General features: G+C 52.6%; 1 protein-coding gene across 2 annotated transcripts in view; it reads right to left on the bottom strand.

Annotated features, from left to right (window-relative positions):
* Positions 1-4,067: 4,067 nt before the first annotated feature.
* selenbp1 (selenium binding protein 1) overlaps positions 4,068-23,653 on the bottom strand; it is a 47,205-nt gene continuing 27,619 nt past the window's right edge. Inside the window, exons 8-13 of one of the 2 annotated variants that reach the window (XR_013497006.1) lie at positions 19,751-19,829; positions 15,195-15,316; positions 12,818-12,910; positions 9,576-9,694; positions 5,695-6,254; positions 4,074-5,644 (exon numbers count right to left, since the gene is read on the bottom strand). Coding sequence is in view for 1 of the 2 variants with exons in the window: in XM_078207483.1 (XP_078063609.1) it covers positions 6,092-6,254; positions 9,576-9,694; positions 12,818-12,910; positions 15,195-15,316; positions 19,751-19,829 (576 nt within the window). In the remaining variant the exon portion in view is untranslated. Of the gene's footprint in view, positions 6,255-9,575; positions 9,695-12,817; positions 12,911-15,194; positions 15,317-19,750; positions 19,830-23,653 lie in introns of both variants that reach the window. The other variant, XM_078207483.1, reaches the window with a different exon arrangement.

Here is a 23,653-nt window from a genome sequence, read left to right as displayed (position 1 = left end):
GTGAAAATCCCCGAGTCGCCACACTCCGGCGCCTATTCGGGTTACACTGAGGGGGAATTTAGCACCTAACCAGCACGGCTTTTGGACTGTGGGAGGAAACCAGAGTACCCGGAGGAAACACATGTGGACACGGCAGTGGTGGGGGATGGGGTGGAACGTGCAGACTCCACACAGACAGTGACCCAAGCTGGAAATCAAACCCGTGACCCTGGCGCTGTGAGGCGGCAGTGCTAACCCACTGTGTCACCCACCATGGTTTAGAAGGGTGGGAACTTACAGAATACTGCAAGGCCTGGATAGAGTGGAAAGGATGCTTCCAAGAGCAGGAGAGACTAGAACTGGAGGGCACAGCCTCAGAGTGAAGAAACGAGCCTTTAGAACGGAGATGAGGAGGAATTTCTTCAGCCAGAGGGTGGTGAATCTGTGGAACTCATTGCCACAATGGACGCCGGGTCATTGAGTGTCTTTAAGACAGAGTTGGATAGGTTCTTGATTGATAAGGGGGTCAAGGGTTACGGGGAGAAGGCGGGAGAATGGGGACGAGAAACTTAACGAGATCTCGTGTCAGCCATGACGGAGCAGACCCGATGGGCCGAATGGCCTCATTCTGCCCCCGTGTCGTACAGCTTGGCACCCCCCTGGCGAGGGTGGAAAATGTGCGGGGGGGGGCGTTGGCGAGCCAACGGGTCAGTAGTGGGGGGGGGGGGGTTCGCCAGAGAGCGCGGGGCCAAGATGTCAAGAAAATGGTCAAGTTGGCAGGGGGTCAAAGGGCAAAGGTGATGAGGTGAGGGGGTCTCAGTATTGAGAGCAATTGCACCACCCCCTTCTCCCCCCCTGCCTTCCCGCCTTCCACCATCGCTCCGCCAGCCGCACTCGGTCCGACTTCCCCTCCACCTCCTCACCCCCCCAATCCCTCCCTTATTGAAGCCGCCAGCACCATCCCCACCGCCGCCGCAAATTCAATCTAAAAACAAAAGTACCTGAAACCCCTCAGCCTGGGCCCGAGGCCTGTGTCCCGCCCCCCGGCCCCGCGCTCATTGGCCCGGCCCCGGCCGGAGGTGGCAACCCCGAATCCCCATTGGTGGAGACAGCTGTCAATCACACCAGTCAGGGGCGGTGTCCGTTGGGCAACGGTGCCGCCAGAGGTCAACGCCCCACTCACCTCCGACTGGTTGAACGCTAAGCCGGAAGTAGGGGATTCCGTTCGCCCATTGGTAGGTGTAGCCGTCAATCACCGCAGTCAAAGGGCGGCGTCCGTTGGGCAACCGCGCCCCCAGAGGTGAACGCCCTATTCAGCTCCCAATGGTTGGGCGTTCCTCTGGAAGTAAGGGTTACGCTTCTCCATTGGTGCGACAAGACGTCAATCACACTAGTCAGGGGCGGTGTCACTCTGCCTGAGGTAACCGCCCCACTCGCCGCCGATTGGTTGTACGCTCCGCCAGAAGTAGGAGTTCCCGCACACCTATTGGTGAATCCAGCCGTCAATCACAGCAGTCAGGGGCGGTAACTGCTGGGCCATCGCGCCGCCAGAGGTGAACGCCCCATTCGGCTCCGATTGGTTGGAAGCTCCGCCGGAAGTAGGGGCTTCGCATTCCCATTGGTGGAGCCAGGCTACTCCCATTGGCTAAGCGATGCCGTCAATCACAATGGACTGGGCTCCATTGGCCACAAACCCCCTGCCGCAAGCGACCGCCCCACAAATCCCTATTGGCCCCAGCGCCCTTCCGGAAGGGGTGGCTGCGCTCTCCCCATTGGCTGGACCCAGCCGTCAATCACAGTCTGTCAAGTCAACACACTCAGACCGCGGCCATTGACCCAATCCACTGCCGGAAGTGTCCGCCCCGCACAGCCTATTGGCCCATCCCCCTGCCGGAAGTGGACGTTCCGCTGCCCTCAATGGCTGACACGAACCGTCAATCAAACCCCCAGCCGTGTAAACACAGGCCGGCGCCAAACGGTTTTCCAATTCAAAACTGGCTTATTCCCCCTCATCGGGTTAGATCGCGCTATCTGTTGTTTATTTTTAAAAGAATGAGAATTACATCCCCCCATGATAAAAATATATGTTAAAAAAATGTTTATGCGTAAAAATTTTTTTTAAAATAAAAAAAATATTTTTTAAGTTACAGTCAACCAAACGTGCTTGCCTGGCTAGGTCCCGCCTCCATTGAGTCCTATTGGTTACGACGGTCGAGGCGTGTGACGTTACCCCATCCCATTGAGCGGGCGGGCTGTCAATCGGACTAGCCACGCCCCCTCCCGCGTACATCATGTTGGGTTGAGGTGACAGAGTCAGTTGGAGCTGTGGGTCCTCCCCCTCCCCCTCCCCCCGGCACCGTGAGTGAAGCATCGTAAAGTTTAACCCTTTCTATGTCATAATTTGTCTTTGCAATAATTTGTTATCCGTGTTTTTTTTATCCGGGGGGGGCGGGGCCGCTCTCGCCATTTTGTTCTGCTCGTCAAGTCTGACCCGGCTCCATTGAACGGTCAACCCGCATTGGGCGGGACCGGCCGCGGAACCGTCCTCGATTGGTGCTCGTGGCGTGGGCGCCAGGCTTATCCCCCTTTCCCATTGGTCAACCCCCCTGTCAATCAGCCTCATTCACTGCCATGATGTCAGGAGGCCCGCCTGCCCCACATTCACAATCATACTGGCTCAAAGTGATGACGACGAATGCCCGCCTCCCCTATCTTCCCATTGGGTAAGGGTCCTGTCAATCAGCCTGACTGACCGTACAGACGACAGGGTCCCGCCTCTGCACCCATCCCATTGGTCAGCCAACCTGTCAAACATGCTGACTGACCGGGCTTACTAATGGTACCCGCCTCCGCCGTCGTCCCATTGGTCAGCCGTCCTGTCAATCATGTGACTGACTGGACAAGAGCCCGCTTCTCCTATCTGCCCATTAGCCAACCTTCCTGTCTGTCATTCCGACTGAGCGGGATGACGACAGATGCCCGCCTCCTCAATCTTCCTATTGGTCGTCCTTCCTGTCAATCAGGCTCGCTGCCCTTTAAGGTGTGAGGAGGCCGCCCATTCCATCTTCCCATTGGCTACTAAGCATGCTGACTGATTGCCATGACGTCTAAAGCCAGCCCAGTCTGTGTTCCCATTGGCTAGCGCCCCTGTCCATCATACTGGCATTATGACGACAGGGTCCCACCTCCTCTGTCTTCTCATTGGATGACCGTCCTGTCAATCAGGTTGACTAGCCATTGTGATGTCAGGAGCCCGCCTCTTCATTGCTCTTATTGGTTCCCCTTCCTGTCAATCAGGCTGAAGTCTCCCAACACCAGTGCGGCCTTCCCTCAGCACCGACCCTCCCACAGTGCAGCACTCCCTCAGCACTGACCCTCCCACAGTGCGGCACTCCCTCAGCACCGACCCTCCCACAGTGCGGCGCTCCCTCAGCACTGACCCTCCCACAGTGCGGCGCTCCCTCAGCACTGACCCTCCCACAGTGCGGCGCTCCCTCAGCACTGACCCTCCCACAGTGCGGCGCTCCCTCAGCACCGACCCTCCCACAGTGCAGCACTCCCTCAGCACCGACCCTCCCACAGTGCGGCGCTCCCTCAGCACCGACCCTCCCACAGTGCGGCGCTCCCTCAGCACCGACCCTCCCACAGTGCGGCGCTCCCTCAGCACCGACCCTCCCACAGTGCGGCGCTCCCTCAGCACTGACCCTCCCACAGTGCGGCGCTCCCTCAGCACCGACCCTCCCACAGTGCGGCGCTCCCTCAGCACTGACCCTCCCACAGTGCGAGGCGCTCTCAGCACTCACATGAAATGTCGGCCTGGACCTTGTGCAGGAATCTCTGTAGTGGGGACTCGAACCCACTGCCGCGAGTCCTGAGTGTTACCCAGTGAGTCACAGACCAGAAAGGCAGCCTTCCTTCCCTTGAGATCACACAACTTTGCTATTAAAACCACATTTTTTAAATTGTTATTGTTCAGGTTAGAAACTCCAAGGTGTGTTATGAAGCCCACCTGAACCATAAATCTTGAATGTAGCTGGGATAAGCCTAAGATGTTTCACATTCAGGTGTGATTCAAAGGACCCACTAGGGAGCTTTTACCAAATGAAGTTTATTTTTAGAATATAGTTCACATGTATTCTAAGAAAATTAGCAAGAACTTTATCAATTCCTAACTAAAGCAAAACAACCACTATAATGTATAACTCTTAATGAATATCTCTAATGTGTTGCAATTAACACCAAAATCCAATAAACCAGACCCTCTAAACAGGTTTATCACTGCACAGGCTAAAGCGCACATAATACTGGAATCCAGTGCCCTGGGTTCAATGTTAATTTCAAATGATCTTGAAACCTCATAACAGCTTGCAGTCTTCAAAACACCAAAACTTAGATTTTTTTTACCGCAGGATAGCAAACAAGCTGAGCTTTCAGCTAACTGGTAAAACTTTCAGAATAGGAACAAAGGAAGAGAGATTTCCTTCAGCTATGTTTCTAACAATGCAGCCAAAAATGAGACTAAAAACAGCCCTTGTCACCTGAGCGGCACATGGTCTTCTGCTCCTCCCACCAATGACATAGCCTAAGCCTGTGCGCTGCAGAGATCATGATTTAAACAAAGCCTCTTAAAGGGATACTAACGTCACATTATTTCCAGGCATTTGACAATTGAATTCACAGCGCTGGGTTGGGATTCGAACTGGTGAACTCTTGAATCCAGTCGCACCAAAGAGGCAGAAGAATTAAGGCAGGGTACAAAATCTCCCAAAAGTAAGAACCAAAAACTCGCTGTATAGTATGCTCGGGGAAGCTTCACTGATCAGAATAGCTGTTAGTTTGTAAATTCATAGAATCCCAACAGTGCACAAAGAGGCCATTCAGCCCATCGAGCCTGCACCGACAACAATCCCAGTCAGACACTATCCCCGCAACCTCACATATTTAGCCCAGCCAATCCACTTAAACTATACATCTTTGGACACGAAAGGGCAATTTAGCATGGCCAATCCATCTAACCTGCACATCTTTGGACACTAAGGGGCAATTTAGCAGGGCCAATCCATCTAACCCGCACATCTTTGGACACTAAGGGGCAATTTAGCATGGCCAATCCACCTAACCTGCACATCTTTGGACACTAAGGGCCAATTTAGCATGGCCAATCCATCTAACCTGCACATCTTTGGACACTAAGGGCCAATTTAGCATGGCCAATCCATCTAACCTGCACATCTTTGGACACTAAGGGGCAATTTAGCAGGGCCAATCCACCTTATCCGCACATCTTTGGAGTGTGGGAGGAAACCGGAGCACCCGGAGGAAACCCACGCAGACACGGGGAGAACATGAAGACTCCACACAGACAGTGAGCCGAGGCCAGAATCGAACTCGGGTCCCTGGTGCTGTGAGGCAGGTTAGGTGGATTGGCCACCTAATGCTAAATCAAAATCCTCCTAAGTGCCCAAAGATGTGTAGGTTAGTTGGATTAGCCGTGCTAAATTGCCCCCTTAGTGTCCAAAGGTGTGTAGGTTAAGTGGATTGGCCATATTCAAATTGTCCCTTAGTGTCCCAAGATGTGTAGGTTAGGTGGATTGGCCATGCTAAATTGCCCCTTTAGTGTCCAAAAATGTGTAGGTTAGGTGGATTGGCCATGCTAAATTGTCCCCTTAGTGTCCAAAGATATGCAGGTTCGGTGGATTGGCCATGCTAAATTGCCCCTTAGTGTCCAAAGATGTATGGGTTAGAGGGTTGGCCATGTGTAGGTTAGTTGGATTAGGGTAAATAGGTGGGGTTACGGGGATGGGGCCTGGGTAAGATGCTCTGTCAGAGGGTCGGTGCAGTCTCGAGGGGCTGAATGGCCTCCTTCTGCGCTGTAGGGATTCTATGATTCTAGTGACTTGTCACAATGAGATTCTACAAACTAGCTTTTTCACTTACGCTTGTCAATTGGAGAAGGAATTCTTTGCATTTAGGAAAAAAACAAGCAGAATTCTTGATCGGGAGGCTAAGGTTGCATCAAAATGGACCCTGATCGTAACGGAGGCCTCCCAGAGTCTCAGCGGACGTCCCCTAAGGATCTCCGGACCTCCTTCGGCTCCCACATCGACCCACTCTACAGCCAAATATCGGAACTGCAGTCGCCGCCCGGGTACCGGACCTCATGGGCAAGGGCCGGCCCGTCCGGTTCCTTGCCGAAGTCCACCAGGAAATTCTTGTTAACCGTCAGGCCGCCCTTCTCGGTGTCCACGTCAATCTGCAACATCACCGACCCTTCCCTACAACACAGAACACCTTCAAACCCTTCAGCTCCCGACTCTCCCCGCAGGAAAGATTCATACGGAATGCTCCGTCGCGGAGGGACTTGTGACGATACTGCGCCTTGAAGTAATGTATTTGGGTCATGTTTCTATTTTTGGCAGCTTGTTTTATTATCGGTGCCATTTTGTCTGCATCCAGCAGCCCCTGTTGTAACTGCAGCAGCATAACTGATCTTAATTGCTGCAATGTTCGCTTTAATCTGGACGAATGTAGGGTTGCTATTTTAGTGTTTACCCCTGAGGTTTTTCAGAGTAGGGCTTAATTAGGGTGATTGACAGGTAAGGCCATATGACTGGGCACACACAGAGAAACCCGCTTTATTTGCTGCTTGGGAGCTGCAGAGAGCAGTAGCCCTTTCTCTCTCTGGAGTTTGGAGACTGGGATCTGCAAGAGGCCGGGGGGGGGGGGTGCATTTTCCAGTCCCGCCCGCCACAGGAATCGTAGCAGGCAGGACATGGGAATGTCTGTTTTTCTTTTGGTGCTAATCAGTTCTGAAGTGGGATTTATATCTATGGGGATATTGCTTAAATTGGAACTATAGAGATGGATAGCAGGGTTGCTATTTTAGTGTTTACCCCTGGGGTTTTTCAGAGTAGGGCTTAATTAGGGTGATTGACAGGTAAGGCCATATGACTGGGCACACACAGAGAAACCCGCTTTATTTGCTGCTTGGGAGCTGCAGAGAGCAGTAGCCCTTTCTCTCTCTGGAGTTTGGAGACTGGGATCTGCAAGAGGCCGGGGGGGGGGGGGGGGGTGCATTTTCCAGTCCCGCCCGCCACAGGAATCGTAGCAGGCAGGACATGGGAATGTCTGTTTTTCTTTTGGTGCTAATCAGTTCTGAAGTGGGATTTATATCTATGGGGATATTGCTTAAATTGGAACTATAGAGATGGATAGCAGGGTTGTTATTTTAGTGATTACCCCTGGGGTTTTTCAGAGCAGGGCCTAATTAGGGTGATTGACAGGTAAGGCCATATGACTGCTTGGGAGCTGCAGAGAGCAGTAGCCCTTCCTCTCTCTGAAGTTTGGGGACTTGGATCAGCCAGAGGCTGGGGGGGAATTTTCCCGTCTCCCCCGCCACAGGAATTGTAGCGGGCGGAACATGGATGAGCCATGCAAAGGTGTGTTGAATTTGGGCGGGATTTTCCAGTTTTGGGGCGAGCACAGCTGGAAAATCCTGCCTGAGGTCTCTTTCTCTGCAGTTCTGCTGCTTGAAGGTAGATCTTTTTCTGGAGGCTGATGTTTGGGAGTCAGAAGGCAGATTCTTTCTGTATCTGTCCAGAGGAGTTAAAGGGCTGGAAATCTAGCATCCACATGGGAATGTCTGTTTTTGTTTTAAGGCTAATCAGTTCTGAAGAAGGATTTATGTGTATGGGGATATTGCTTAAATTGGAACTATAGACATGGATAGTAGTGAAGATTTTGTCATATTTAATTGGTAAAAGTAATTATTAATACTTTTTGTTTTATTCTAACTGTGTTTTTAAATAAAGTTTGTTTTGGTAAAAGCTCCCTAGTGGGTCATTTGAATCATACCTGGAGCGAAAGACCTTATTCTCACCCGAATGCTAAAATCAAAAAATAGTTAGGGTCGAGGCTAACTACCTTGGAGTTTCTGAAGTGGTCCCGAACAGCCATGTCGATAGATCGGAGAGGTGGGAATGTTAGCCTTGGGCGGACATGGTAGCACAGTGGTTAGCACTGCTGCCTCACAGCGCCAGGGACCCGGGTTCGATTCCCGGCTTGGGTCACTGTCTGTGCGGAGTCTGCACATTCTCCCCGTGTCTGCGTGGGTTTCCTCCGGGTGCCCCGGTTTCCTCCCACAGTCCGAAGATGTGAGGGTTGGGTGGATTGGCCATGCTAAATTGGCCCTTAGTGTCCAAAAATGTGCAGGTTAGGTGGATTAGCCATGCTAAATTGTCCCTTACTGTCCAAAGATGTGCAGGTTAGGTGGATTGGCCATGCTAAATTGCCCCTTAGTGTCCAAAAATGTGCAGGTTAGGTGGATTAGCCATGCTAAATTGTCCCTTACTGTCCAAAGATGTGCAGGTTAGGTGGATTGGCCATGCTAAATTGCCCCTTAGTGTCCAAAGATGTGCAGGTTAGGTGGATTGGCCATGCTAAATTGCCCCTTAGTGTCCAAAGATGTGTAGGTTAGGTGGATTGGCCATGCTAAATTGCCCCTCACTGTCAGGGGGATTAGCCGGATAAATACATAGTGTTACAGGGATAGGGCCTGAGTGGGATTCTGGTCAGTGCCGACTGGATGGGCCGAATGGCCTTCTTCTGCACTGTAGGGATCCTATTCTATGGAGAAGGCCAAGATTTGATGGGCATTTACAAGAAGGACACCTGGACTTCAGGGCTTGGGCTGCACGGTGGCACAGTGATCAGCGCTGCTGCCTCACAGCGCCAGGGGCCTGGGTTCGATTCCCGGCTCGGGTCACTGTCTGTGCAGTCTGCATGTTCTCCCCGTGTCTGCGTGGGTTTCCTCCGGGTGCTCTGATTTATTCCCATATAAAATAATGAGGGGCACAGATCAGCGAGATAGTCAATATCTTTTCCCAAAGGTAGGGGCGTCTAAAACTAGAGGGCATAGGTTTAAGGTGAGAGGGGAGAGATACAAAAGTGTCCAGAGGGGCAATTGTTTCACACAGAGGGTGGTGAGCATCTGGAACGAGCTGCCAGAGGCAGTAGTAGAGGCGGGTACAATTTTCTCTTTTAAAAAGCATTTTGACAGTTACATGGGTAAGATGGGTATAGAGGGATATGGGCCAAATGTGGGCAATTGGGACGAGCTTGGTGGTTAAAATTATGGACAAGTTGGGCCGAAGGGCCTGTTTCCATGCTGTAAACCTCTATGACTCTATGAAGGGGTGTGGACAGAGGAGAGAGGGAGAAACTACTCCCACCGCCCCCCCCCCCCCACCCCGCCCCCCGCCCCCCCCCCGGCGCAAGGATCGGGAACTGGAAGGCGCAGATTTAAAGTGATTATTAAAAGGGGCAAGGCAGACAGACACGAGAGAGAGACTTGAATTCAGACCCCAATGGCGCTGAATGAAAGCGCGGCGGAGGAAGATTAAATCGGGGCATTTCTGAAGGGAATTGGAATTGGAAAACAATGCAGCAGCAAGCTAATTGCTCCTTCGGGGGTGGGGGGGGGGCTAGCAGAGATGCACTGGGCCAAAGGGCCTCCTCCTGTGCTGGGGCCAGGGGGATCGGAGAGGGAAAAATGGGCAAGAGAGTGAAGACGTAACGTGGCAACGCAATAGACTCACTTGATGATCTCGGGGTAAAACTGCTTATCCCATCCGCTGTACAGCGAGGTCGTGACGTAGAGGCGCTTTCCGTCCAAACTCAGCTGCATCATCTGCGGTCCGCCCCCGATCCTCTTCCCCTGTCAGGACGCGAAAAGGATCATCACTGGAGGGCGGGGGGAAGGCTTTCAGTGTAACTCCGTGGCGGCACGAAACACACACAAAAAGAAGGAAAAGCTGCACCTCACGCAGGACAGAACTGGCTGTCATCCAACAGAACAAAGAGATCTAGGGGTACATGTTCATAGCTCCTTGAAAGTGGAGTCACAGGTGGACAGAGTGGTGAAGAAGGCATTCGGCATGCTTGGTTTCATCGGTCAGAACATTGAATACAGGAGTTGGGACATCTTGTTGAAGTTGTACAAGACATTGGTAAGGCCACACTTGGAATACTGTGTGTAATTCTGGTCACCCTATTATAGAAAGGATATTATTAAACTAGAAAGAGTGCGGAAGAGATTTACTAGGATGCTACCGGGACTTGATGGATTGAGTTATAAGGAGAGGCTGGATAGACTGGGACTTTTTTCCCTGGAGCGTAGGAGGCTTGTGGTAAACCACTGTGTTAGCTTATTGCCTGTGTGTGTGTGTGACATGCCTGGGCATGCCCCTGCCGGCCCTGCCTGGGACTCCTCCCCCCCTGGTCCAGGTATAAAGGTGACTGCTCCCCACCCCCGCCTCAGTCTCTGGATCAGTTCATCAGCATGGGTGTGCTCCAAGTCTTTTGCTAATAAAAGCCTATTTGTTCTTGCATACAAACTAGTCTTTGCTTGATTGATAGTGCATCAAGGCTCACATTAAGACCTTGCGTGACGTTGATCTTTCTCTACACCCTAGCTATGACTGTAACACTGCATTTTGCACGCTCTCCTTTCCTTCTCTATGAACGGTATGCTTTGTCTGTATAGTACGCAAGAAATAATATTTTCCACTGTATCCCAATACATGTGACAATAATAAATCAAATCTATGTACTCTGTGAACGGTATGCTTTGTCTGTATAACGCGCAAGAAACAATACTTTTCACTGTGTCCCAATACATGTGACAATAATAAATCAAATCAAATCAAAGGCTGAGGGGTGATCTTATAGAGGTCTATAAAATAATGAGGAGCATAGATTAGCTAGATAGTCAATATCTTTTCCCAAAGGTAGGGGAGTCTAAAACTAGAGGGCGCAGGTTAAAGGTGAGAGGGAAGAGATACAAAAGTGTCCAGAGGGGCAATTTTTTCACACAGAGGGTGGTGAGTGTCTGGAACGAGCTGCCAGAGGTAGTAGTAGAGGTGGGTACAATTTTGTCTTTTAAAAAACATTTAGACAGTTACATGGGTACGATGGGTACAGAGGGATATGGGCCAAACGCGGGCAATTGGGATTAGCTTAGGGGTTTTCTTAAAAAAAGGGCGGCATGGACAAGTTGGGCCGAAGGGCCTGTTTCCATGCTGTAAACCTCTATGACTCTATGACTCATGGGAGAGGGAGTCCCATTTCCATTGGCTTAGGCAGCGCCCACAAGCAGCAGGCCAAACCCACCAAGAGGCTGGGAATCCTGCAGCCAGTAACTCACCTCCTAACAGCACCCCACACCAAAGCCTGTCCACCATCTACAAGGCACAAATCAGGAGTGTGATGGAACACACTCCACTTGCCTGGATGAGTGCGGCTCCAACAACACTCTCCACTTGCCTGGATGAGTGCGGCTCCCAACAACAATCTCTACTTGCCTGGATGAGTGCGGCTCCCAACAACAATCTCCACTTGCCTGGATGAGTGTGGCTCCCAACAACAATCTCTACTTGCCTGGATGAGTGCGGCTCCCAACAACAATCTCCACTTGCCTGGATGAGTGCAGCTCCAACAACAATCTCCACATGCCTGGATGAGTGCGGCTCCAACAACAATCTCCACTTGCCTGATGAGTGCGGCTCCCAACAACAATCTCCACTTGCCTGGATGAGTGCGGCTCCAACAACAATCTCCACGTGCCTGGATGAGTGCGGCTCCAACAACAATCTCCACTTGCCTGGATGAGTGCGGCTCCAACAACAATCTCCACTTGCCTGGATGAGTGTGGCTCCAACAACAATCTCCACGTGCCTGGATGAGTGCGGCTCCAACAACAATCTCCACTTGCCTGGATGAGTGGGGCTCCCAACAACAATCTCCACTTGCCTGGATGAGTGCGGCTCCCAACAACAATCTCCACTTGCCTGGATGACTTTCTCCAACAACAATCTCCACTTGCCTGGATGACTTTCTCCAACAACAGTCTCCACTTGCCTAGATGAGTGCAGCTCCAACAACACTCGAAAAGCTCGACACCATCCAGGACAAAGCAGCCCCGCCTGATCGACACGCTAACCACAAACACTCACTCCCTCCACCACCGACGCAGCCGTGTGAACCATCTACAAGATGCACCGCAGCGACTCACCAAGGCTTCTTGGACAGCACCTTCCAAACCCACCACCTCTACCATCGAGAAGGACAAGGGGGGGGCAGCAGACACATGGGGAACACCACCACCTGCAAGTTCCCCCTCCGAGCCACTCACCATCCCGACTTGGAAATATATCGGCCGTTCCTTCACTGTGGCTGGGGTCAAAATCCCGGAACTCCCTCCCTAACAGCACTGTGGGTGTACCTACCCCACACACGGGGACTGACTGATGTCCAATAACAATCCTGGAACTCCCTCCCTAACAGCCCTGTGGGTGTACCTACCCCACACACGGGGACTGCAGTGGGTTCAAGATGGCGGCTCCCCCACCAACTTCTCGAGGGGCAGTTAGGGATGGGTAATAAACGCTGGGCGTGGCCGGCGATGCCCTCATCCTGATAACGGTTTCTATTTCCAAAATCATAGAATCCTAACAGCGCAGAAAGAGGCCATTCAGCCCATCAGGTCTGCACCGACTCTGACCCAGGCACACCCCAGAACAGCCAATCCAACCTAACCCACACATCTTTGGACACTAAGGGGCAATTTAGCACGGCCAATCAACCTAACCCGCAAATCTTCAGACTGTGAGAGGAAACCGGAGCACCCGGAGGAAACCCACGCAGACACGGGGAGAACGTGCAGACTCCGCACAGACAGTGACCCGTGCCGGGAATCGAACCCGTGTCCCTGGCGCTGTGAGGCAGCAGAGCTAACCCACTGTGCCGCCCATCAAAAGCCCCTTCTAAAGAATCTTCTCACCTTTACGACGCAGGGCTCGGGCTGGCTCTGCAGCTCCTGGTCTTCAAGAACCTTCACGGGTCCTCCCTTCACAAGGCATCCTCCAATGAAAACCTGGGGGAACAAACACAGAGTGAATCTGAGCAGACGGATTCTCTCCAAACCATTCAGCAACAAGGAAGCATTGAAGGAGCTGGTAACGGTACAAGCGGTGTGGCCCGGTGTCCCACCAGGCTCCACCTTCCCAATGCTCTCCCTCCTCTGAAACACTGCGGCCCCCACATCCCAACTCATCCCGACACCAACTCACCGTGCCTCTCATTCTCACTCAACAGCATCGGCTCCCAGTGTGGCAACACAACATTTCCAACCCCTTCACCCCGCACTCTCCCTATCTCTGTAACCTCCTCCAGCCCCAATACCCCCTCCCTATCTCTGTAACCCCCTCCAGCCCCTTCACCCCGCACTCTCCCTATCTCTGTAACCTCCTCCAGCCCCTAGACCCCCTCCCTATCTCTGTAACCTCCTCCAGCCCCTCCCTATCTCTGTAACCTCCTCCAGCCCCTCCCTATCTCTGTAACCTCCTCCAGCCCCTCCCTATCTCTGTAACCTCCTCCAGCCCCTACACCCCCTCCCTATCTCTGTAACCTCCCCCAGCCCCGTACATGCCCTTCCTATCTCTGTAACCTCCTCCAGCCCCTACACCCCCTCCCTATCTCTGTAACCTCCTCCAGCCCCTTCACCCCCCTCCCTATCTCTGTAACCTCCTCCAGCCCCTACACCCCCTCCCTATCTCTGTAACCTCCTCCAGCCCCAACATCCCCTCCCTATCTCTGTAACCTCTTCCAGCCCCTACACCCCCTCCCTATCTCTGTAACCTCCTCCAGCCCCTACACCCCCTCCCTATCTCTGCAACCTCCTCCACCCCCAACACCCCCTCCCTATCTCTGTAACCCCCTCCAGCCCCAACACCCCCCTCCCTATCTCTGTAACCCCCTCCAGCCCCAACATCCCCTCCCTATCTCTGTATCCTCCTCCAGCCCCCATACCCCCTCCCTATCTCTGTAACCTCCTCCAGCCCCAACATCCCCTCCCTATCTCTGTACCCTCCTCCAGCCCCAACATCCCCTCCCTATCTCTGTAACCTCCTCCAGCCCCAACATCCCCTCCCTATCTCTGTATCCTCCTCCAGCCCCCATACCCCCTCCCTATCTCTGTAACCTCCTCCAGCCCCAACATCCCCTCCCTATCTCTGTACCCTCCTCCAGCCCCAACATCCCCTCCCTATCTCTGTATCCTCCTCCAGCTCCCATACCCCCTCCCTATCTCTGTAACCTCCTCCAGCCCCAACATCCCCTCCCTATCTCTGTACCCTCCTCCAGCCCCAACACCCCCTCCCTATCTCTGTACCCTCCTCCAGCCCCAACACCCCCTCCCTATCTCTGTATCCTCCTCCAGCCTGTACACCCCCCTCCAGCCACTACACCCCACTCTCTATCTCTGTAACCTCCTCCAGCCCCTACACCTCCTCCCTATCTCTGTAACCTCCCCCAGCCCCTACACCCCCTCCCTATCTCTGTAACCTCCTCCAGCCCCTTCACCCCCCTCCCTATCTCTGTAACCTCCTCCAGCCCCTACACCCCCCTCCCTATCTCTGTAACCTCCTCCAGCCCCTATACTCCCTCCCTATCTCTGTAACCTATTCCAGCTCCGACAACCCTCCGAGATCTCTGCGCTCCTCCTATTCCGGCCTCTCGAGCATCCCCCAATTCACATCGCTCCGCCATTGGCTGCCTGGGGGGCCCTTCCTAAACCTCTCTCTCTCTCTCTCTCTCTGTCTGTCTCTCTCTGTCTCTGTCTTTCTCTCTCTCTCTGTGTCTCTGTCTCTCTCTGTGTCTCTCTGTCTCTCTCTCTCTCTCTGTCTCTCTCTGTCTCTGTCTTTCTCTCTGTGTCTCTGTCTCTCTCTGTGTCTCTCTGTCTCTCTCTCTCTCTCTGTCTCTCTCTGTCTCTGTCTCTCTCTCTGTCTCTGTCTCTCTCTCTGTCTCTCTCTCTCTCTGTCTCTGTCTCTGTCTCTGTCTCTCTGTCTCTCTCTCTGTCTCTGTCTCTCTGTCTCTTTTGCTCTCTCTGTCTCTCTCTCTGTCTCTCTGTCTCTCTCTCTCTCTGTCTCTCTCTCTCTCTATTTGTGTACCCGCCCCTGGGAGGCCCCACTCTGCCAGCGAGCCAGGTCGCACCAAGAGATTAACTGTCTGAAGGGCACGGCTCAACCACAAAGCATTTGGGAGAACACAGATTCATCCCCCTCCAACCTCCCATTGACCTCCCCAGGTCCCTGCGTGACTGCCCCGTTCACCCACTGGCCATGGGGAGCAGGCCTGTGACCGCTCTGCCCCGTGCTGACCTGTCCGACCATCCTGGGTTTGTGAGTGTTGGTGATATCATACTGCCGCAGGTCCCCATGCAGCCAGTTACTGAAATACAGAAAGCGGTCGTCCAGGGAGATCAGAATGTCCGTGATGAGTCCTGCAACAAAAAGCAAGGTCACCTCCAAGCAACATTGTCCCCATTTCAATAAAGCACCCCCTCCCTATCTCTGTAACCCCCTCCAGCCCCAACACCCCCCTCCCTATCTCTGTAACCTCCTCCAGCCCCTACACCCCCTCCCTATCTCTGTAACCTCCTCCGGCCCCTACACCCCCTCCCTATCTCTGTAACCTCCTCCAGCCCCTACACCTCCCTCCCTATCTCTGTAACCCCCTACAGCCCCTACACCCCCTCCCTGTCTCTGTAACCCCCTCCAGCCCCGACACCCCCTCCCTATCTCTGTAACCTCCTCCAGCCCCTACACCCCCCTCCCTATCTCTGTAACCCCCTACAGCCCCTACACCCCCTCCCTATCTCTGTAACCCCGTCCAGCCCCAACACCCCCCTCCCTATCTCTGTAACCTCCTCCAGCCCCTACACCCCCTCCCTATCTCTGTAACCTCCTCCGGCCCCTACACCCCCTCCCTATCTCTGTAACCTCCTCCAGCCCCTACACCCCCCTCCCTATCTCTGTAACCCCCTACAGCCCCTACACCCCCTCCCTATCTCTGTAACCCCCTCCAGCCCCTACACCCCCTCCCTATCTCTGTAACCTCCTCCAGCCCCTACACCCCCCTCCCTATCTCTGTAACCCCCTACAGCCCCTACACCCCCTCCCTATCTCTGTAACCCCCTCCAGCCCCTACACCCCCTCCCTATCTCTGTAACCTCCTCCAGCCCCTACACCCCCTCCCTATCTGTGTAGCCCCCCTCCAGCTCCTACACCCCCTCCCTATCTCTGTAACCTCCTCCAGCCCCCTACATCCCCTCCCTATCTCTGTAACCTCCTTTTTGATCTCCTGTCCCAAATATCTGTTGATAAAGCTCCTCTGATGCTCCTTGTGGTGTGGGGGTGGGGGCTCTGTTGTGTTGAGGGCGCTATGTGGATGTAGATAGTTGTTGTTGTGAGCCCGGGTAAGGTTAGCAGACTTTGTACCCTCACGGATGCTGCCGGTTTTCCCCTGCCTCTCCCACGGCACTCCCACAGCCTCACTGCCACTTTTTGTTCACATTTATTTATTTTAGTTTATTTATTAGTGTCACAAGTCGGCTTACATTAACACCGCAATGAAGTTACTGTGAAAACCCCCTCGCCGCCACAGTCCTGTTCGGGTAACACTGAGGGAGAATTTAGCACGGCCAATGCACCCTAACCAGTATGTCTTTCAGACTGTGGGAGGAAACCGGAGCACCCGGAGGAAACCCACGCAGACACGGGGAGAACGTGCAGACTCCACACAGACAGTGACCCAAGCCGGGAATCGAAGCCGGGTCCCTGGCGCTGTGAGGCAGCAGTGCTAACCCACTGTGCCACCTGATGCGCGATTAATTCACTCGGGAGGCTGGATCGTACCCGGGAAATAAAGGCTTTTATTAGCAACAAGAATGGAGCATACTGCTTAACAATACAATCCCAGACTAAAGGGTCACTAGGAAGTGCAGTGACCTTTATACTCCTATAGGAAGGCGGAGCCAACTGGAGTGTACCACAGAACAATACCAACAGGTGGAACACCCCAACCCTAACCCCAACAGTAACAAGAGTAACACATGTACAAGTACCCATAGTGATAACCATCTATGGTTCACCACACCACCCCTGGAGCGTAGAAGGATGAGGGGGTGACCTTATAGAGATTTAGAAAACCATGAGGGACGTAGCTCAGGTGAACAGCCGGGGTCTCCTCCCCCAGGGTAGCAGGGAGTCCAAAACTAGAGGGCAGAGGTTAAAGGTGAGAGGGGAAAGGGGGGACCCGGGGGGTAACTTTTTCACACAGAGGGTGGCGCGTGTGTGGAATGAGGGGCCAGAGGAGGCGGTGGAGGCGGCGACAATGACAACATTTATCAGACACTTGGACATGGATTGGAAAGGTTTAGAGGGATACGGGCCAAACGCGGGCAGGTGGGACTAGTTCAGCTTGAGAAACCCGGCCGTCATGGAGGAGACGGGCTGAAGGGCCTGTTTCCGTGCTGCCTATCTCTCTGACCCTACATTAACAGGAACAGACAAGGGGAGAAAAAGATAAACTATTTCCACTGGTTGGAGATTCTAGAACTCGGGGGGGAGGAGCAGAGACGGAAACTGAGGGCCAGACCATTCAGATGTTGGGGAAAAAACTTCCATGATGTGGAGATGCCGGCGTTGGACTGGGGTAAACACAGTAAGAAGTTTAACAACACCAGGTTAAAGTCCAACAGGTTTATTTGGTAGCAAAAGCCACACAAGCTTTCGAAGCTCTAAGCCCCTTCTTCAGGTGAGTGGGAATTCTGTTCACAAACAGAGTTTATAAAGACACAGACTCAATTTACATGAATAATGGTTGGAATGCGAATACTTACAACTAATCAAGTCTTTAAGAAACAAAACAATGGGAGTGGAGAGAGCATCAAGACAGGCTAAAAAGATGTGTATTGTCTCCAGACAAGACAGCCAGTGAAACTCTGCAGGTCCACGCAACTGTGGGCGTTACAAATAGTGTGACATGAACCCAATATCCCGGTTGAGGCCGTCCGCGTGTGTGCGGAACTTGGCTATCAGTTTCTGCTCAGCGACTCTGCGCTGTCGTGTGTCGCGAAGGCCGCCTTGGAGAACGCTTACCCGAATATCAGAGGCCGAATGCCCGTGACCGCTGAAGTGCTCCCCAACAGGAAAAGAACAGTCTTGCCTGGTGATTGTCGAGCGGTGTTCATTCATCCGTTGTCGCAGCGTCTGCATAGTTTCCCCAATGTACCATGCCTCGGGACATCCTTTCTTGCAGCGTATCAGGTAGACAACGTTGGCCGAGTTGCAAGAGTATGTACCGTGTACCTGGTGGATGGTGTTCTCACGTGAGATGATGGCATCTGTGTCGATGATCCGGCACGTCTTGCAGAGGTTGCTGTGGCAGGGTTGTGTGGTGTCTTGGTCACTGTTCTCCTGAAGGCTGGGTAGTTTGCTGCGGACAATGGTCTGTTTGAGGTTGTGCGGTTGTTTGAAGGCAAGAAGTGGGGGTGTGGGGATGGCCTTGGCGAGATGTTCGTCTTCATCAATGATATGTTGAAGGCTCCGGAGGAGATGCCGTAGCTTCTCCGCTCCGGGGAAGTACTGGACAACGAAGGGTACTCTGTCCACTGTGTCCCGTGTTTGTCTTCTGAGGAGGTCGGTGCGGTTTTTCGCTGTGGCGCGTTGGAACTGTTGATCAATGAGTCTAGCGCCATATCCTGTTCTTATGAGGGCACCTTTCAGCGTCTGGAGGTGTCTGTTGCGATCCTCCTCATCCAAGGCCATCTCGCCCCCCCACTTCTTGCCTTCAAACAACCGCACAACCTCAAACAGACCATTGTCCGCAGCAAACTACCCAGCCTTCAGGAGAACAGTGACCAAGACACCACACAACCCTGCCACAGCAACCTCTGCAAGACGTGCCGGATCATCGACACAGATGCCATCATCTCACGTGAGAACACCATCCACCAGGTACACGGTACATACTCTTGCAACTCGGCCAACGTTGTCTACCTGATACGCTGCAAGAAAGGATGTCCCGAGGCATGGTACATTGGGGAAACTATGCAGACGCTGCGACAACGGATGAATGAACACCGCTCGACAATCACCAGGCAAGACTGTTCTTTTCCTGTTGGGGAGCACTTCAGCGGTCACGGGCATTCGGCCTCTGATATTCGGGTAAGCGTTCTCCAAGGCGGCCTTCGCGACACACGACAGCGCAGAGTCGCTGAGCAGAAACTGATAGCCAAGTTCCGCACACACGCGGACGGCCTCAACCGGGATATTGGGTTCATGTCACACTATTTGTAACGCCCACAGTTGCGTGGACCTGCAGAGTTTCATTGGCTGTCTTGTCTGGAGACAATACACATCTTTTTAGCCTGTCTTGATGCTCTCTCCACTCCCATTGTTTTGTTTCTTAAAGACTTGATTAGTTGTAAGTATTCGCATTCCAACCATTATTCATGTAAATTGAGTCTGTGTCTTTATAAACTTTGTTTGTGAACAGAATTCCCACTCACCTGAAGAAGGGGCTTAGAGCTTCGAAAGCTTGTGTGGCTTTTGCTACCAAATAAACCTGTTGGACTTTAACCTGGTGTTGAAAAAACTTCCACACAGAGGGTGGCAGAGGTTGCAAACTCTCTCCCAAAAACGCCACTCAGTGCCAGGTCAGTCGCTAATTTTAAATCTGAGATAGATAAATTAAATTAAAATAGCCCGGGTCCCTGGCACTGTGAGGCAGCAGTGCTAACCCTTGTGCCACCGTGCCCTGTCGCTGCTCTGATTGAGTTCTGAATTGTGCCATTGTCGCGCTGGGATTCGAACTCTTTCCCGATGTGGGGCAGGGTGCAGGAAATGGGAGGCACCCGCCTCGCTCACGTTACCTGGTATCTCCGGCAGGAGCCAGCCTTCCACCTTCTTGTTTGGCACGGCGATGACTTTCTCCGCCGCCCAGTCTCCGCCCTGCGGAAGGAATCAGAACCTGGCCAACAGCAGAGAGAGACAGAGGTCCCGCCCGAACCCGCGTCCCGGGCAAAGGGGTGAGATTCTCCAAACCCCGGACCGGGGGCCTCCCAAGTCGTTCCGACGCTCGGAGTACGATAAAAGCTGGAAATCTGAGATCGACATCTTGCAGAGGGATCATATTGGATTCGAAACACAGCCGCCTCAGGGTGCCCGGGACCCGGGTTCGATCCCTGCCTTGGGGTGCAGCGTCTCCTCCCCCCCCCTCCCCCCCCGCTATCCCCATGGTTTTCTCCGGGTGCTCCGGTTTCCTCCCACACTTCAAAGATGTGCGGGTTCGGTGGATTGGCCATGCTAAATTGCCCCTTAGTGTTCAAAGATGTGCGGGTCAGGGTGATTGGCCATGCTAAATTGTCCCTTAGTGTCCAAAGATGTGCAGGTTAGGTGGATTGGCCATGCTAAATTGCCCCTTAGTGTCCAAAGATGTGCGGGTTAGGTGGATTGGCCATGCCAAATTGTCCCTTAGTGTCCAAAGATGTGCAGGTTAGGTGCATTGGCCGTGCCAAATTGTCCCTTAGTGTCCAAAGATGTGCAGGTTAGGTGGATTGGCCATGCTAAATTGCCCCTTAGTGTCCAAAGATGTGCAGGTTAGGTGCATTGGCCACGCTAAGTTGTCCCTTAGGATCCAAAGATGAGCAGGTTAGGTGCATTGGCCATGCTAAATTGCCCCTTAGTGTCAGGGGGATTAGCAGGGTAAATATATGGGGTTATGCGGATAGGGTCTGGGTGGGATTGTGGTCGGTGCAGACTCGATGAGCCCAATGGCCTCCTTCTGCACTGTAGGGATTCCATGATTCTAGTCTATGATCGCTCATTCTCTTTCTCCCTGCATAGATGCTGCCTGACTTGCTGAGACTTTCCAGCATTCCCTGTTCCCACACCAATATTCATGGAGTTTGTTGGTGTCTGGGCTCTGGATGGAGAATGTAAGGTGAACTTTGGCCCGAGCAACTTGGTCTATCACTGCCTTGCGAGCCTGAGGTGTCAGTCAAGTCCTTTCAAACTCCTCACCTCTCCCTGACAAGTTGCCAAATCCCAGAATTCAAATGGTTACCCATACAGATGGAGGCTATTCAGCCCATCGTGTGTGCCTTAGCTCTGGTTCCACACCCCAGCCTGCACCCCGTAGCCCTCCACGTTCTTCCTTGTCCCATAACATTCCACATCCCTTGACTTAACCTGCCTCCGCACTCCCGGGGAAACTCCTCGCCACTCGCTGTGTGTGAGAATGTTTCTCCCCGTGTCTCCATCGCTGTTTCCCCTCTCAGAGAAACATAGAAGATAGGAGCAGGAGGAGGCCATTCGGCCCTTCGAGCCTGCTCCACCATTCATCACCATCATGGCTGATCATCCAACTCAATAGCCTAATCCTGCTTTCTCCCCATAACCTTTGATCCCGTTCGCCCCCAAGTGCTATATCCAGCCGCCTCTTCAATACATTCAATGTTTTGGCATCAGCTACTTCCTGTGGTAATGAATTCCACAGACTCACCACTCTTTGGGTGAAGAAATGTCTCCTCATCTCCGTCCTAAATGGTCTACCCCGAATCCTCAGACTGTGACCCCCTGGTTCTGGACTCCCCCCACCATCGGGAACATCCTCCCTGCATCTACCCTGTCCAGTCCTGTTAGAATTTTATAAGTCTCTATGAGATCCCCCCTCATTCGTCTGAACTCCAGTGAAAACAATCCTAACCTCGTCAATCTCTCCTCATACATCAGTCCCGCCATCCCCGGAATCAGCCTGGTAAACCTTCGCTGCACTCCCTCGAGAGCAAGAACATCCTTCCTCAGAACAGGAGACCAGAACTGCACACAATACTCTCGGTGTGGCCTCCCCAAGGCCCTGTATAATTGCAACAACACATCCCTGCTCCTGTACTCGAAACCTCTCGCAATGAAGGCTAACATGCCATTTGCCTTCTTTACCGCCTGCTGCACCTGCAAGCTTACCTTCAGCGACTGGTGCACAAGGACACCCAGGTCCCGCTGCACACTCCCCTCTCCCAATTTACAGCCATTCAGGTAGTAATCTGCCGCCTTGCTTTTGCTTCCAAAGTGAATAACCTCACATTTATCCAAATTATACTGCATCCGCCATTGATTAGCCCACTCACCCAACCTGTCCAGATCATTCTGAAGGATCTCTGCATCCTCGTCACAGCTCCCACCCAACTTGGTATCATCTGCAAACTTTGACATTTTGTTCCCTCATCCAATTTATTAATATATATTGTGAATAGCTATCAATCCTAACACCAATGAGAAGAGAATCTCTCTACCTTACTGAACCCACACACAATACAAGCTCCCCACACAGTCGCAACACCTCGTAAACTCCCAGCGTAGTCTGGGAACCATAAAGCACAGGATCGCATGCAGAGAACTCGGGTCACTCGCTACCTTCGCTAATTCATAGAAACTCGAAGCAGGAGGAGGCCATTCGGCCCCTCGAGCCTGCTCCGCCATTCATTTTGATCATGGCTGATCATCGACTTCAATATCCTGATTCCCCCTTCCCCCCTATCCCTCGATCCCTTCAGGCCCAAGAGCTATATAAAGTTTAAAGTTTATTTATTAGTCACAAGTAGGCTTACACTAACAGTGATGCAGAGTTGCCGGCGTTGGACTGGGGTGGGCACACTAAGAAGTCTCACAACAGCAGGTTAAAGTCCAACAGGTTTATTTGGTAGCACGAGCTTTCAGAGCGCTGCTCCTTCATCAGGTGAGTGAAGAGTTCGATTCACAAACAGGGCATATAAAGACACAAACTCAATTACAAGATAACTCCTGCCTGGTGTTCCCTTCCTGTTGGGGGACACTTCAGCAGTCACGGGCATTCAGCCTCTGATCTTCGGGTAAGCGTTCTCCAAGGTGGCCTTCAAGACACACGACTGCGCAGAATCGCTGAGCAGAGACTGATAGCCAAGTTCCGCACACATGGGGACGGCCTCAACCGGGATCTTGGGTTCATGTCACACTATCTGTAACCCCCACAACTTGTCTGGGCTTGCAAAATCTCACTAACTGTCCTGGCTGGAGACAATACATATCTCTTTAACCTGTGCTTAACGCTCTCTCCACTCACATTGTCTGTGCCTTTAAGACTTGATTACCTGTAAAGACTCGCATTCCAACCATTATCTTGTAATTGAGTCTGTGTCTTTATATGCCCTGTTTGTGAACCAAACTCCTCACTCACCTGGTGAAGGGACAACACTCCAAAGGTTCGTGATACCAAATAAACCTGTTGGACTTTAACCTGGGTGTTGTGAGACTTCTTACTGTACATTAACACTGCAATGAAGTTACTGTGAAACTTCGCTAGTTGCCACACTCCGGCGCCTGTTCGGGTTACACTGAGGGAGAATTTAGTACGGCCAATGCATCCTAACCAGCACATCTTTCGGACTGTGGGAGGAAACCGGAGCACCCAGAGGAAACCCACGCAGACACGGGGAGAACGTGCAAACTCCGCACAGACAGTGACCCGAGCCGGGAATCGAACCCGGGTCCCTGGCGCCGTGAGGCAGCAGCGCTAACCCACCGTGCCACCCTATCAAATCTCTAATTCCTTCTTGAAATCACACAACGCTTTGGCCTCAACTGCTTTCTGTGGGAGTGAATTCCACACATTCGCCACCCTCTGGGTGAAGAAATTTCTCCTCACCTCAGTCCTAAAAGGTTTACCCCTTATCCTCAAACTATGACCCCCTGGACTCCCCCCACCATCGGGAACATTCTTTCTGAATCTACTCTGTATC

Source organism: Mustelus asterias, unplaced genomic scaffold, assembly GCF_964213995.1.
Source record: "Mustelus asterias unplaced genomic scaffold, sMusAst1.hap1.1 HAP1_SCAFFOLD_2367, whole genome shotgun sequence".
NCBI classification, from domain to species: Eukaryota; Metazoa; Chordata; class Chondrichthyes; order Carcharhiniformes; family Triakidae; genus Mustelus; species Mustelus asterias.
The sequence above is the reverse complement of the archived record's forward strand: the minus strand, read 5'-3'. Positions and strand labels throughout refer to the sequence as shown.